This window comes from Homarus americanus, unplaced genomic scaffold (assembly GCF_018991925.1).
Source record: "Homarus americanus isolate GMGI-L3 unplaced genomic scaffold, GMGI_Hamer_2.0 scaffold56333, whole genome shotgun sequence".
Lineage (NCBI taxonomy): Eukaryota > Metazoa > Arthropoda > Malacostraca > Decapoda > Nephropidae > Homarus > Homarus americanus.
This window is the reverse complement of record NW_024734940.1, coordinates 11,229,679-11,247,099: the sequence shown is the minus strand read 5'-3', so window position 1 is coordinate 11,247,099 and position 17,421 is coordinate 11,229,679. Positions and strand designations below refer to the sequence as shown.

Genomic DNA, 17,421 nt, shown 5'->3' with positions numbered 1-17,421 from the left:
AATCCAAACAAATGATGGCAATCAGAACAGGCAGAGAAATAGAAACCATAAATAATTACGAAAGGAGATGGAAAATCAAAACAAACACTAAAAAACTGAAGATAAATAAAAAAGCTAAAACCAGACCCTACCCAATCATGGTCAACAATCAAATATATCATATGCAGAAAATGGTAAAGTCCTTGGCCTCAAAATTACAAGGAACGGTATACGCCCACATACCAAAGAAAGAATTGCAAAAGCCAAGACCCGACTAGCTAAACTCAGAAGATTCCGTAAATTAAACACCAATACACAACAACACCTTTATAAAGCACTAGTCAGATCACACCTGGAATATCCCCTAATTCCACTCAACACTATAACAAAACCTAATAAACTTAAAATACAGGCAGTCCAAAACGTAGCCCTCAGAAGAGCAGAAAATCTCAGACCACCATATACAAAAACTGCCAGCGAGCTACACACACAACCTAACCTTATCACAATCAACATCAGAACACATAATCAAGCATTAGCAATATGGGAAACGCTACAAGAACTAGAAGACCCCATACTCCAGCAATTAACGCAAGAAGACATTACCAGAACACACAACTGGTGGCCAAAGAGCATAACATACGACGACACAGAACCAGAACCAATATATACAAAATGAAAACCAAGAGACTCAAAGGACATGGAGGGCCCCCCTCCCCAACACCATGAACTACCTTAGCTTAGATTAGTTTAGCTTGTCTTTCCTTGCCATAGTGGACCTGCGGAAATGCTGACATGGCAGACTTAACCCGGTCCCCGCAAGGTGGATAGCCTACCTGCTATCAAATCTCTCTCTTTGTTTCCCACTTCCTAACTTTTACCTTCTTCCTACACCGTCTTCCACCTTCCTGAGCGAATGGCTCTCTTCTCTCCATCACATCATCATCATCAATGGGTTCTTATCAGAGAGAATCTTGATACTTTTAACATATATACTTACTAAGGTTCAGACTTACCTCAAAAGTAATGTAGGCCTATACATTTAATGTAAATATTTTAGGAACTCGTGTAAGTTTAGACAAACGGAAGATTGAGGACAAATATCAAGAGAAAGTCAAGATAAGACTATGCATATTAAAGGCTAACAATCTTAGATAATTTATTTCTCCAATTGTACACGATAGTCATCTAAATATGAATAATAATTCACTCACTCATCATTTATAATAATAATCATAATAATAATAGTAATTAACGGTTTATTGAAAGAGCATAGTAGCCAGAAGGCTGAAAATATACAGTTCCATAATTTACAGTCACAATACAAGCTAATAACAACAATAATAGTAAAAACAGTCTTGAAACGGGAGGTTGTTCCAGAAATACGGTAAACAGTTGTATAAACAGGGAAAGGTGGCAGACAAGAGTTCAGGGCAGAACATAAAATACTGTATACTACGTCCGGAATCTGTAAGGGCACTGCTGCCTCCCCGAGTTTTGGAAAGGCTGGAGGGGGGGAGGGGGGGTTAGCAGGGGTTGTGGTGACCCAAATTTATGCAATGCTCACGTTTCTCACGCAGACGCAAGTGTACAAAATATGCACACGTATATACAGAACATTGTGTGAACAAAACAAATATTCAAGCTCTCGACTTTTGAGAATTGCACTGTTTCGAAAGTTGCATAATCAATCGCGTATTCAGTGTTATATAACTATTCACACTTCACAATACAAATAATAAATGTTTAAATGGTGAGGAAGTTAGACCATCTGTAGAATATTATGGCACAAAAATACATACAGTACTACCAAGTGCTTACCCCCCCCCCCAAAAGTAGATGTTGTTATGCTTTAAGTACAAAACTCGTGCCCCAGATTTAAGTATTTCCCACAAAAATCATTAAGGACCATGTCAACATACTGATAAACAAGGATGTACCCCACATGGCCTTGATCTTCACACTTCCATTGGTACCAGGGTGGGGTGTTCCTGAAGTTCTTCGTACACTCTTTGGTGTAAGCCAAGGAGAGTGGCACTGTACTATTCCAGATGATCACTCCTGTGTTTCCCAGCTCCTGCACCGCCAGCTGATTGTAAAGGACAAAATTGTTCCTGACGCCGAAAGCTGTCTTCGATTTCGGATTCCTGGTTCTCTGAAATAATTTAGTTTTTTACCATAAATTTTCGGCTTTAAAACCTTTACATATACAATAATTATTTACAAAATTTGTCGTACAAATACTAAAAGGTTATGGTGTTGATTGGTTGCTGCTTCTCTGAAGTGAAAGTTAAAATACTATAGAATTAGATCTAACACCAGTAACGTGCTAGAGCGAATACTTAAGCCCTGTTGTGGGTCGATGACTTGTGCCCGGGTGGGCTATTCCCCGTAAAAAAAAAAAAAAAAGAATACCGTAGTACTCGTTGGATAATACTGTATACCTAGTGAGTTCCCCCATAATTCTTTTAATGTTGGACTAGTGTAATTATACTAACCTTGTCACCCACTTAAAGACTCGATAGTTGTTGAAGCGCAGTAATAACATTATAAAAATTGATAATATGAAGGTGAAAGTTTAGTCCCATAGGCATGTCTGCCCATAAAGGACAATGTAGATACAGTTCACAGGATAACAAGCCCTATATACATAAGAAGACAACGTGGTCGGTACTGGACAGACTGTCTTCCCTTCCCGAACGGGGAGACTTCAGGGAGCTGTGTGTATTTTTGTGGGGCTTGTGTGTATTTTTATGGGAGCTGTGTGTGTGTGTGTGTGTGTGTGTGTGTGTGTGTGTGTGTGTGTGTGTGTGTGTGTGTGTGTGTGTGTGTGTGTGTGTGTTGTTGTGTTTTTGTAATAGTAATGTGATGTGATGTGATGATGAGCAAGCAAAATAATGAAGGCAAGTGTTTGTTGTAAGGGTACCAGATGTAGCGCCACGGGGTGTGTGTGTGTGTGTAGTTTGCAGTGTAAACTTGGCTTCCGTACGTCTGGGGAGTCGTAACAAAAAAAAAACTGTGCCTAAGTACAGTATGTGCCCATTTACAGCTAGGTGGATAAGATAACACTGGGATCGAACCAGAGACCTTTAAAATATGAAGCAAGCACTTATCCGCTCGGCCGACACAACCCACACCACCCATAGATTCTTTAAAAAGGACACTACACATATTCATAAGGTTCTATAGTAATAATAACGAGACACCACACTGAATAAGATACTCTAACAAAAACCATAAAGTGCTACGTATATGATCCAAGAACAAGACACTACACACTACATCCCTGACCACCGTAAGGTCAAGACCTATTCAGGCGCTGCTCCTGCTGAGCAGCTGCCCCCCTTGGCCAATGTTCGGCCCATTCCCCAAGTCCCTCTCCCCGACCCATCCTCACCACCGGGATATCAACATAATCAAAAGTGACAATTTCGTTTCGGAAAGAAGTGGGACCAGTGTTGAACAGTGATGAACAATGTTTAAGACAGTGAATTCAGCACGAGACAGTATCAGTGAGAGCCGTGACCCACCAGTGAGATAAGCACCCCTGGGAACTGACCACCATCTTCTGACCAGGAGGTGCAAATCAGTCCACCCTGGGAATTCCAGTGGGTCGGCTTCACACCTGACTACGAAATAACACAACACCACCCAGAGGGTGGGGTACTGTGACACCACCCCACACCACCCGGTGTCCCCATGACCACGTGTGGTCCTTCATATCAACACCCGAGGACGAGTTACTGCACCATGTGTACACCATACCACCAGGTGTCCCCATGACCACGTGAGGTCCTTCATATCAACACCTGAGGACGAGTTACTACACCACATGAACACCACACCACCTGGTGTCTCCATGACCAGTCCAGGCCCGGGTCATCAACTGTAAACTATAATAATTTGTATGTTCAATTCATGTTCCTTCTTCTTTCAGTAATGAAAGCTTTTGTTAAACGACTCACCCACCCCATGTCTTTGTATGTAATAAGTCATTTTTGTCCAATGTATATTTTCAGCCCTCGGGCTGCAGAACTTTTTCAATAAACCGTTAATTATTATTACTATTATTATTATTATTATTATTATTATTATTATATTAAATCCACTAACAAGAATAAGTAAACACGACACAAAACTTCAGCTCTAAAAAAAAAAGTAAATACAACACAACACTTCAGCCCCTAAAATAATGTTACAACTCTCCTTTTCGCCGCTTACCAGCAACCAAATAGTATACAGTTTCCGGAAGCAGTAGATATATCACAAGTGTCGTCGAATTACCACTGGCTGGCCCGCCAGTTTCCGGTAATTCCCCGACGATCGGTATCAGTGGACAGACAAACAACAGGCAGGTAGATTTCCACCGGGTCACAGAAACACACTTGTCAACTGTAGTCGTTAATAATTACTAGATCATCAAAAATCTGCTCTCAAGGAATGTCTTCACAGTTGGGCTTCTCACTTCGCTAATATATATAGTCAGCATACAATTCCTTAGTCTTTCACTTTAAATTGCTCACACCAATTCCACAATACTTGCACAACAATTATTTCGTCAGCAGACTTGTACTTCACACTCTGTGTAGAAACGATCAACTGATCCCCGTAGGTTCCATTCCAAGTTTAGACGCTCCAAAAGTTGTTGGTAGCGAAAGGCAGAGCGGGGAAGATGACAGAGGAAGGAGCAGGAGATTAGAAAGGGAATTGTAGTGGGCTGCCGCTTATATAACTCATCAGACGATCCTAGAACACCCTCGCACAGTGTTTTTCAAACTTTTTCACTCCATTCCCCCCATGAGGAACTCTCAACATCCTCGTGGCCCCCTTCAGTTCTCTCCCAAGCCCCTCACAAATAATGATGAAAATAAACCGTTTTGGTTCTCTTCCTTTATTTTAATGTTTTCAATCATCAAACAGAATGCATATTTTGTTACAGTTCAATGGGATGGGTGACATTGTTTCCTTTCAGTTAGTCGACTGATTCGAGGTTGAGTCACTGATAAAGCACATCTCATGTCTGGTACACATGTAACAGGTTTCGGCTTTTATTCTCTATTTGAAGAAGGTGGAGAAACCAGATTCACATAAATAAGTAGTAGAAAATGGCAAGAGGACTCGAAGTGCGATCTCACTAACTTTTGGATATGACTGATACATTGAGCACCAGAATACAGTCAGAGATTTTTCTTCATAGAGGTCTCTGGCAGCAGAATCGTTCTGAGATCAAGGAATTCGTCTGAACAGGATCTAGAATTGTGCAATATGAGCGAATCCGTTGAAAATGAAAAACTAACTGCTGCACCATACTATGTAAATATCAAAATTGTACCGTATGAGTATTATGATTACACACAATGACAAAAAAAGCCAAATAAAAACAAATAGATTTCTCCCCTAACAAGGCAAAGTAACAAAAAAAAGTTGAATCAGAGTTTCCACATTTTCTCCAAACATACTACTTACACTAGCCTGCCATGGCCCCCAGTTAGAGAGACACTGCTAGCACCACCCGGGACTTGTAAGTCGGAACGAGACACACCCGAGAAGCCCTAGAACGTTCTACTTTGATCGAGCCTTACAATACGTTAGTAAATCATAAAAAATGATGCAATACATTCTAGAAAATATATACACAAAAATCTCCCTAAAATGGCCAAAATAACTGTTGCTTGGAAGAGAAAATAATCAAAACACCTAATTTACAAATATTTTAATCCCCAATTATGTCTCGGCATAACCCTAACATTAAGTAAACACAACACAACATAACACTTCACCTTCTAGAACAACGTTTAGTAAACAAAACACAACAATTCACCTTTAAAACAAGAAAGACTAAACACGACACAACACTTCACATCCTCAAGAAACTGTAGGGTTACGTGATATTTCATATAAAACAACAACATGCATTCTTCAGATTCTCACACAGCATCAGGAAAACACTACAAACTACCCACGATCCGACAAGACACTATAAATTATCGGTTACTATAAAAAACACCAGTGAGTCTATACACACTACATCAACTCGTCTAAAATATTTATATGAAACGACACACTACCGGTACGTCGTCGACGAGCTTGAAGATAACGGTGGTGGTCTTAGCAAGGCGGGAGAGTCGGTCTCGAAGGATCCTGAGGTAATCCTCATACAAGTCGGCGGCTGCCTTCGCTCCAAAATTCACGTATATGGCCTCGTTGTCCTTCATCCACCACAACGCAGTCCCTGTGGAGGATATGGACTGTTTATCACTTTCTGGTATTAGAAGTTTATAATTATGTGCTTTCCACATTATATATAATGAACTGTATCATTACTACGTAGTCTATAAAGTGTCATGATTTGCCATTGTCTGTTCTCTAGTTCTAGCCTCAAATTTTCCTTAAGGCAAATTCAATGATATTAAAAAAATCTGAATACCGTAACCCGTAATGAAAATGATCTGAAGCGGATCATTTTCAGTACTGCTTACGTCATCTAGACCAAACTTTGATATGTTTTGATGTGTTAGTGGTTTATTAAAAGTGAAAGTAGGCCCCATAGGAATAAGTGCTCGATAGGAACAGTGTGGATACAGCATGCTGTACACTTGTACAGTATAGGTTTAGGTGGATGGAGCTTGGCTGACGTCAGTGGGTAAACTCCCGCGCTCCCTCGCCTACCTCTCACCCCTTATACTGTAAACAGAATAATTTATGGTTCTATATACTATGTTTTGTTATCTCAGTAGCTCACGTGAGAAAATAATACTAATAGAAAATATAATACTAATAGAGTGTCTAATCTTGCATATATCTAGTTAAGGACACCAATCAGTGCAGTGGGTGACACAGAATATTCCTGTATATGAAGTACCAGAGAACGAAAGTTCAAAAGAAAAACAATGCATTTCAGTTCTATCTATGTATTTAAATAAGTGCAGTTTACGATAGGTAAATTATAACTATTGTCATGATCGTGATGACGGCTAACCTAAGAACCTTAAGGATTCATATTACGCTCAAAAGTCCACAAAACCTTCTGAGTCCCCCAGTGGAAACGTCCCCATTTTCTCTGTTTCCTTGATGACGTCGTCGAGAGGCCGTCTTTGTCGGAAGGGAACTTTGAATATAATCCGCGGATTTCGTAGCAAGACGCTGTATGTTGGGACCTGTTGCAATCCAACCCTTTGTAATCAATTTAATTTTTGCTTTTGATAGCTCAGTTAGAGCATTGTTAGTGAAGATAATAGTAGGGAATGAAACTGAGTTCATAGTCTCAGTTTCAACGTCAGAGTGTACAGTAAAGTAATTCATCGAAATAGAAGTAGGTGGACTCCCTGGCCTATTTTGAGTGAGGGTGCCGCGGGCATTTCAACCGTTAGTAAGTGCTCGCCCCTTCACCCATACAGGTCCCTAACACAGCCTAGGCCATGTCTGTAGCGTGGATGTTGTATCCGCTATGTCAGGAGAGATGTCCGAGGTCCAGTAGGATCAGTTATCTTCGTGAGATCCGACCGTCAGACACTTCAGACTACCTATGGGCCCCATAGCTGGCCGTCTGACCCTAACGCTCGGCCCGCGAGGTGACCCCGGATCACCAAACCACACACAGCTACCAGCCCCCATCAGTGGTGGATGAGTGTCTAACTCAGTAGGGCTATGGTGTGGTTGTGTTATTCCACTGGGATCTTCAGAGTTTGTTGGAAAGTACTCCATGGTGGCAGGACCCCATGGCGGTTGCTTGAGTATCACTCCTGACGACTGAGTGTTGTAGTGGCAGTTGCCCCTGGTCTTAATGGTGCTAAGTTACTATAAGAGTTTATGTGTTATTGAGTATGTCCACCCAGTAGTGGTGTGAGTGTTATTGAGTATGTCCACCCAGTAGTGGTGTGAGTGTTATTGAGTATGTCCACCCAGTAGTGGTGTGAGTGTTATTGAGTATGTCCACCCAGTAGTGGTGTGAGTGTTATTGAGTATGTCCACCCAGTAGTGGTGTGAGTGTTATTGAGTATGTCCACCCAGTAGTGGTGTGAGTGTTATTGAGTATGTCCACCCAGTAGTGGTGTGAGTGTTATTGAGTATGTCCACCCAGTAGTGGTGTGAGTGTTATTGAGTATGTCCACCCAGTAGTGGTGTGAGTGTTATTGAGTATGTCCACCCAGTAGTGGTGTGAGTGTTATTGAGTATGTCCACCCAGTAGTGGTGTGAGTGTTATTGAGTATGTCCACCCAGTAGTGGTGTGAGTGTTATTGAGTATGTCCACCCAGTAGTGGTGTGAGTGTTATTGAGTATGTCCACCCAGTAGTGGTGTGAGTGTTATTGAGTATGTCCACCCAGTAGTGGTGTGAGTGTTATTGAGTATGTCCACCCAGTAGTGGTGTGAGTGTTATTGAGTATGTCCACCCAGTAGTGGTGTGAGTGTTATTGAGTATGTCCACCCAGTAGTGGTGTGAGTGTTATTGAGTATGTCCACCCAGTAGTGGTGTGAGTGTTATTGAGTATGTCCACCCAGTAGTGGTGTGAGTGTTATTGAGTATGTCCACCCAGTAGTGGTGTGAGTGTTATTGAGTATGTCCACCCAGTAGTGGTGTGAGTGTTATTGAGTATGTCCACCCAGTAGTGGTGTGAGTGTTATTGAGTATGTCCACCCAGTAGTGGTGTGAGTGTTATTGAGTATGTCCACCCAGTAGTGGTGTGAGTGTTATTGAGTATGTCCACCCAGTAGTGGTGTGAGTGTTATTGAGTATGTCCACCCAGTAGTGGTGTGAGTGTTATTGAGTATGTCCACCCAGTAGTGGTGTGAGTATTTTGAGCCTGAGGGCATAGTACCAGGTTTCGTCTGTTGGTACATATATTCTTCTCCTACCTCCATTTTAATGTTTAAATAAATATTGTATTTGTATATTGTGTCTGCTATTTACCTACAGTATCTACCGTTATTTCTTCCCTATTACTTGATACTATCATTACATATAACCACGAGCCTCCTCTCGTCACGCTACCAATGGTTGTAAGTATTAAAGTAAAGAAAATTGTTATAAGAGGCACAGGCCCTTATACTATATGTACAGTTACCTACAGGATATCCTTTCCTCCCTGTATATATATATATATATATATATATATATATATATATATATATATATATATATATATATATATATATATATATATATATATATATATATATCTATATATATATATCTTGATAAAATGACACGTGTGATTTTATCAAGATATATCTTATCCACGTTTTCATTGTGGATCTACATGAAATATATATATATATATATATATATATATATATATATTTCATTAGCCCAACAAAGCACACAGACTTCTACATACAATCAACACCTCACCCCGCCAGGATTCGAACCCACGGTTCACAAGCCCATGACTGTGACCGGGGAACGCTACCTCTGGACCACTGGGATACTAAAAGTAATCCTAGACTGTTATATTTCACACAAAGCCTGTTCAACGAGCTTATGGAGCCGTGAACCTCTAATGGGAACTATTATATATATATATATATATATATATATATATATATATATATATATATATATATATATATATATATATATATATATATATAAAAATAATAATAATAATAATAATAATAATAATAATAATAATAATAACAATAATAATAATAATAATAATAATGTAGCGTTAGGTGACAGGAGTTATGACATCAAATGACTAGTTACCCCACTGATGCCAGAGGGACCGGTGTTTTTTTTTTTTTTTTTTTTAAGAATAGCCCACCCGGGCACAGGTCATCGAAAACACTAAAGCGCCTGGGGGGTGGCGAAAAAATAAGGGTAAAACGAATTGAAATAGAAGAGTAAAAGCCTATTAATCTACACCACGAAGATGCCGGAAAACTAGCTTTGAGACATTGTATGAGTGTGGAAATACAGAAGCTAGCAGAGCATTCCACAATTTGGTTGTGTGAAGAAAGAAGGACGTACTATAACGGGCTCTTCTAGTGTGACCGACTTCCATTGGTAGTAGGTAGTAGGCAGCTACCAAACTGGGAGGTACTACCGCCTGGGAAGATATTGGAAGCATAATTGTTGTCTAATGGTAGACCCTGCTGCCATATGGCATCACGAAAATTGTGACCAAGTCTCAGGTTGCTGATCTGACTTTCTGCCTCATTTACACACAATTACGGTGCAGGTCTCAATTGTTTCTCACTTTTGATCTTTTTTAAATTTTTGTATTTATGGTTCCTTATTAGTATTATTATTAAAATTACAGAGTTATTATTAATATTATTATTATTATTATTATTATTATTTTATTTTTATTTTTTATTAAAAATTTTACTTACTATGAATACTGCGGCGAAGAGAAAGGGAAGAAATGAGGAAATAATAAACAAAATGACATAAAAAAGGAGACTGGTGTGTGTGTTGCATGAGCAGGCCCCTCCTCCATAAGGTCTAAGTCTATATAGACCTTGCATACGGTAAGCACTCGCGTCTCGCTATTCTTATTCCCACAAGTCTAACAGTGTCTAGGCCCAGGGAATTCTGTTCGAGACTGTACATCCAGAAAGAAGCTGTGCGTATGCAGTGCAAAAGTATGGCGTTAGGTAATTTTTGTGGTTAGGCATGATGCTGGGGCGGTGTGTGAAGTGACAAGGATATACACTAGGTGACTAGACGGATACTTGTTGTGGAAGATGGACATCATTCCAGACCACATCTGCTCAGGCAACCATAAAGACCGACTGGCACGAGGAAGAGTCTGTGTCGCTCTTAAATGAAAAACAAATAACACTGAAGATAACTAAACTAATAAAGAGGAAGGTAAGATGATGACTGACCGAGGAGTACTAGCGAGGGTGTGTGGTGTGGCTGCTGCTCCCACTTGATCATCTCTTGCGGCAAATGCTTCATCAAGTGCACGTCCCAGTAGAAGGTAATATTCAGATTAACGCTCAGGTCTCGCACTTCAATGTTTTTAAATGGTTTGTCATTGTGAAGAGTCTTTTCTGCTGGAGCTACACTTTTCCAGCCTTTCTGTGTGTTGGGGAAAATTGTTAAAATAAGAAACATGTAATACACGTTATGTATATACAGTATATTGGTTGCCACATACGATCAAGGAGGGCTGGCAAGTATAGGCTACCTGGACAGAAACTTAATGAGATATAAAACCAGATGCCAACACAACAGTCCCAGTTGGTAAGCTCTAGAACCCACAGTCAGGAAAGCCTAGGAGAGTAATATGGCAACTGCAGCAGCGTTTACCGTTGGAAAATAATCCTGAAATTCATCTGCATCCACGTTTCCAATTACTACTGCTGGTCAGGCAGAAGCATATGACACAGGGGATCCACACAAATTTATTTTTTTAACCTTATTGGCACATGTGTTAATAACTGGGATATAAAAAAAAAATCTTACACGTCGAAGAGATAAACACGTAGTGAAATATGTTTGTAAGATGTTAATTAGAAAATCCTCTCTTGAACAAATTGCAGTGTGTTCCCATTAAATTTAAGTATCAGAAAGGTAATAGTATGTAATTCTTGGATTTTAAATAGGGGAGGGTAGTTAAATATGCATCAAAAGTCATGACAAGTCGCCTGTCAGGTGCCCAAGAAATTAAAGAAGTAAATGGTAAAATAGACTCAATAGTAAGAGCACTGTGATGATGGTCCCGTGTAATGGTGCTCATAAGAGTACATAAGTAAGGCTCTTGTGGTCATTACAGTATCACGGGTCCGACTAATTACCCAAATGTACCCAAATGTAGCCGCAATGAAGTCAAATAATGGTCCTACATGAATAAATCGGACTGCCAATCACTTCTCGACTGATATTTGGTGTCACGAAGTCACAAAAAATTGGTAAACTTAATTTAATCTGAGTTAATAGATCAAGTGCATGTACCTAACCTAACCTAACCTAACCTAACACAACTCAGATAAAATTAAGTTTACCAATTTTTTGTGACTTTATTACACCAAATAATAATCGAGAAGTGATTCACAGCCCGATTTACGCTTGTACGACCATCATTTGACTTCATTGCGGCTACATGTGGGTAATTACTCGCTCCCTCGGTACATGCACGCGATCTATTAACTCGGATTAAAGTAAGTTTTCCAATTTTTTGTGACTTTGTGACACCAAATACTAGTCGAGAAGTGATTAGCAATCCGATTTATTCATGTAGGACCATTATTTGACTTCATTGCGGCTACATTTTGCTACATTTGGGTGCATTTGGGTAATTAGTCGGACCGCAGTAATCACTCATAAATGAGGCGTAATGATAAAGGTTCACTGGCAAGAGCACGTAAGTCACATAATAACATAAATATCAACTAAGTAGCATATATAAGTATCAAAGTAGTAAATAAGGCTGAAAAGGGTAAAATACACAAAGATCATTTAGCCGTTAGGCAGCTGATAATAGGTAGAGACTTGCACTGGAGAAATCAAGAATCCACACACAGGCTGTTGAAGAAGGGAGGAGGAGAGTGGAGAGTAAATCTGAATACAGTAATCAGATTCAGATTTGCCCCCGAGGGGGCTAGTTTATTGGGCACCCCCTTACATCCTGTGCAAGGTGAAGCGCACAAGCGTTTACAGCGCCCAACAGGGAAGTATGAAAAGTTCATACTTGAATTTATGACTCGTACATTAAGGGCGTAAAAGCCTGAAGGGTCATAGGTTCTGTCAAGTTACATAAAGTGAGAGAATGATGAGTGTGTGGGGGGAAAGTTCCCGGTACATTTTATCTGTTTATGGCAAAGAGTGGCAGGTCCCTAATAATGTCAAATGCCAGGCCTGTGACTAGGAGGAGGGATATCTGGTCTGGGAGGGAAGAGGTGAGCGCATCACAGTGGTGGTGACCTCCGTAACCCCTGAAGTTCCCAAGCGCTGTCGTGTAATTGATGAAAGCGCTTGGGAACTTCGTATTTTCTTGTTTCCTTGTGGTTATCAGCATTTATATATATATATATATATATATATATATATATATATATATATATATATATATATATATATATATAAATGCTGATAACCAAAGCAACTGATAAGGATAGGCCACTGGTACAGTTGCAGAAATGTCCTACACCCCTTGTGGTGACCCTTGCCTCCAAACAGCAACGTCGCAGTAGTAGTGTTACTGTTTATGAATTTATGGGTTTTGGTCGTATAACGACCGACGTGATTGGTGGTTAGGTTTGCTATACTGTAGAACTAGTAGGTCATATAGGTTGGCCGTGTGGAGACACAGGGGGTGTAGGGACACATTTCCCCGCAACTGTATACCACTGACAAAAGCATTCTGTAGTGATGGGTTGTCAGACCACAGCTTACATCGCAAGGAAAGCCAGACTTGACCCGACATTAGGGAGGTCAAAAGTATAGGGTAACTCTGCGGTTGACCAAGGATTGTAAATCAGCCTAGCTCCCCTCCCATGTGACATGTGGCCCCAACAAAACATGTAAGAAGGCACCAGCCGACTCTCTTCCAATATACAATAACCTACATCCCTGAACAAAGTCCAGACCTGACCTCACATTAGCCAGGTCAAATGTAACCCTCGGAGCCCAACTCAAGGGGCCACAAATCAACCAGGGCCTCTCATGTCACACGGCCCCACCTGATGACTTCTCCAGAAAGTACAACTTACATCTCAGAAACTCCAGTCTGACCCGACATTAGGGAGGTCAAAAGTATAGGGTGACTCTGCTGTTGACCGAGGATTGTAGGTCGGCCAGGCTCCCCTCCCATGTCACACATGTAAGGGGGCACCGGCCGGCTCTCTCCCAATATACACACGGCCCCACCTGATGACTTTCCCAGAAGATAAGACTTGTGGTTTCTGAAGGAGTCCAGACCTGACCTCACATTGGCCAGGTCAAATGTAAGGAGACCCTTCGCCGCCCCCCCCCCCCGACCAGCTGAACCTGACGGCTCGCATCCCAATATATAGGACGTCCTAGTCCTCCCTCAGGGATTTTCGCAGAGAGAGAGTTGTCTTGTAACAAGGTGGCCAGCTACGACACCACCAGGCCTGTTCGAGCCGAAGTCAGGGGCCGGAGGCAAGTCGCCTCCGGTCAGGACCGAGACTTCCCTCCGGTGTCCCAGCTAAGCAGTCGCCCACCCGACACCAGTGTCCCCGCTAAGCAGTCCTCCCTCAGAGATACCCGGAGACAGAGAGCCAGAGAGGGACAGAGAGAGAGTGTGGAATGTGACGAGGAAGGGCCAGCTACTACACCACCAGGCCCGCTCGAGAGGAGGCAGAGAGGACCGAGACTTCCCTCCGGCGACCAGCTAGGCCTCCCCTAGGTCACGTGAGTGTTTGTCAGAGCTTTCCATGGGATGAGTTACTTACGTGGGAAGTGTATTCATTTCATGTTCGTGTCCGAGAATCAGAGTGTCTGGTAACGTAATATGATGTCCTAGTAACGTAAATATAATGTCCTAGTAACTTCAATAGAAGGTGTTATTAATGTGTCCATGTCATTGTCGTAATTAATAAAGAGTTGTAACAAAGCGGTGTTTGAGAAGTCGCCCTTAAGACGTAATAAATGTGTATTGACGTATAAGATACGATAAGTGTAAATAACTATCACGGCCATGCTACCAAAGTCTTCCTCTCTTTTATACTCTTATACTATCAATATTCTACCTATATGTAATCTTCTTCTTGTGAGTTTTGTCTCATTACAATTCGCTGTGACAGCACTTCACTTCAAGGCATGAAAATAACTCACATCATCAACAGGTATTCGGTACTCCAGAGACGGACTCCTGAGGCGTGTGAGGAAGGACACCAAGATGTAGCGCATGTGGGAGTCACCGAAGATTACCCAGTGCTGGCCCCTGGCAGGCTCTGTGCCACCACTAGCAACACCACCTTCAGTAACATCAACGACACCGCCACCTTCGTCAGCGCCTTCACTTGCATGAAATCTGTAAATAATATATATCACTTAACTGCCATACATTCCGCTTCACCTATTTCGGTCCTTAGTAAGACGTTTCATGCCCTGATGTTAAAGTCTAAGGGGTTTTGTGGACCAGATTTTATTACCTTGTGCGTCCCTATAACCAACCACCTCTGAATCATTCCCTCCGTCCCCAGGCTTCACCCTCCTGTACTAGCAGCTAGCATACTATTCAACACAAATGATTGAAATATATGACCTGAAATATCTAAATACTGATATGTTCATGCTTTCTCTGTTATACTAAGTAGTCATTTATTTCATACAGAGTGCGTGTGCGTGTGAAACCTGCTACAATCTTAGGAAGTATTGGTAAATGAGTTGGTTCCTTCTGCCTAAGTTTTCTTTTTCAACAAGTTAATGGAGATTTGACTGAAATACCCTGTAAGAATATAAAATGGCTGATATTTAGGTGCTATGAATAACATTGAATATGGTAATATAAGACCATTACACTGTCATAACTACTTGCCTCTCATCCCTCAACAACTGATCGTTGGCGCTTCTTATGCACTTGTGTATCAGACCCACAGAACCTGAGAAGTTGACCATCTTACAACATTTGTTCTCAGCAGTAAGGTTTTTGTGGTACTTGTAACATCTTTCATCAAAGGTTGGGTGTTCACCGTAAGTGTGTTGTGATGATCGTTGATGTAGCCATAGTTTCAATGACGGGATGAAGCCAGTGATTGACACAAAGCGCAGCTGATAGAATAGCGTCAACAGAATTACGAGCACCAGCGACGTAAATATCACCACCAGCCTCTTCATCATCTTTTCACACCTCATCAGTCTATGGTAGAAAAGGCCTGGTTTTCAGTGACTCAAAATAACATTAATATACATTTAAAATGATCAGAGGCGATAGGAAATATACTACTCTGGGGAAATAAATAAATTCTGTTATACCGAGGCATAATTTCGTATTGAAATTTTTTAAACTAGGTAGTGTATTTTGATTGTTTTCAGCAACAGTTATTTGGACAAATTTAGTGAAATTTTCGTGTATACAGTATATTAATGATATTGATGTATTAATTATGTAAGAATATTCTAGAATGTATTGCATCATTTTTGTTATGATTGTAAGCCTCGATCAGAGTAGAACGTTCTAGAATCTCGCAGGCGTCACTGGGTTATTCTAGGAGGTTCGAGAAGCGTTTGACGAGGCGTATATAAAGCGGACGTGGGCAGCTTAGGAGTTTGCATGTGTGAACTGTAACAGGTGCCGATTACACTGGTCTACAAAAAAATATTTTTTTTATCTGGCATGAAACCTTTTAACTGTTTTTTACTAACTTTAAGGTGCTGAATCCAAATCTGATCTCAGATTTGCTCCATCACGTAACGTGCCAGAATTTACTGAGCTACCAGAGATTGAGGATATAGACCGGAATTCACCTGTTTCTACTGATGAAGATGAAGAGACTGATCTTTTCAAGCCATCTGGTGAAGATTGTGAAAAGCCAACGTTGTTTACTCAGTCAGAATTGAATGATCTGGTCAGAGATCTAAATTTGCCAAAACAGTCTGCTGAATTGTTAGCTTCCAGGCTTCAAGAGAAACGACTCTTAAAACCTGGCACGAGTGTCTCCTTTTATCGCAACAGAGAAGAGCAACTGCGGAAGTACTTTCATTCATATGACCAGCTTGTTTTTTGTAATGATGTAGAAGGACTTCTTCTCTCCATGGGACTACCAGCATATGATAGTAAGGATTGGAGACTTTTTATTGACAGTTCTAAAAGGAGCTTGAAATGTGTTCTTATTCATAACGGAAACAAGTATGGTTCAATTCCAATCGGACATTCTGTACAAATTAAAGAAGAGTATGAAAACATTAAGACTGTTCTAGAGAGGTTGCAATACCATGCTCATGAATGGTTAATTTGTGTGGACTTGAAAATGGTAAACTTTCTATTGGGCCAGCAAGGAGGGTACACAAAATATCCCTGTTTTCTGTGCTACTGGGACAGCAGGGCTACAACAGACCATTGGGTGAAAAAGAATTGGCCACCAAGACATAGTTTGACGCCTGGTGACAAGAATATCATTAACGATCCTTTGGTTGACAGGAAAAACATTGTCCTTCCTCCTCTGCACATAAAACTTGGTATCATGAAGCAATTCGTCAAGGCTCTTGATCATAGTGTGCTGCGCACCTCATTGTCATTCCTAAAAACCCGTTTTAATTCATATTACGCTACATAATATTCAAATCCACCGCGCTTGTAGAATCTCAGGAGAGACGTGTATTTCCCACCTGTTTTACCCTCAGGACCACTCTCAGTAAGTCTCGCTTTCGAACACAGTTGTCACTACGTTTATTGCACTCTCTACTGGCAAACGCAACCTTGAATTAGTCTGTTTAAATCAACTTTAGTAATTCGCCAGACCTTTGTTAACTGAGGGTCATCTTTGAATGAGTAACAGTTAGTTTGTTTGTGATTATTGTCATTGCG

At 40.9% G+C, this 17,421-nt stretch overlaps 1 protein-coding gene across 1 annotated transcript in view; it reads right to left on the bottom strand.

Annotated features, from left to right (window-relative positions):
* Positions 1 to 1,125: 1,125 nt before the first annotated feature.
* The window catches only part of LOC121870647, a 33,752-nt gene continuing 17,456 nt past the window's right edge, over positions 1,126 to 17,421 (bottom strand). The window contains exons 2-6 of the mRNA XM_042372520.1: positions 15,433 to 15,753; positions 14,727 to 14,925; positions 10,811 to 11,006; positions 6,048 to 6,211; positions 1,126 to 2,134 (exon numbers count right to left, since the gene is read on the bottom strand). Coding sequence (XP_042228454.1) covers positions 1,832 to 2,134; positions 6,048 to 6,211; positions 10,811 to 11,006; positions 14,727 to 14,925; positions 15,433 to 15,749 — 1,179 coding nt within the window. The 5' untranslated portion in view covers positions 15,750 to 15,753 and the 3' untranslated portion in view covers positions 1,126 to 1,831. The remainder of the gene's footprint in view (positions 2,135 to 6,047; positions 6,212 to 10,810; positions 11,007 to 14,726; positions 14,926 to 15,432; positions 15,754 to 17,421) is intronic.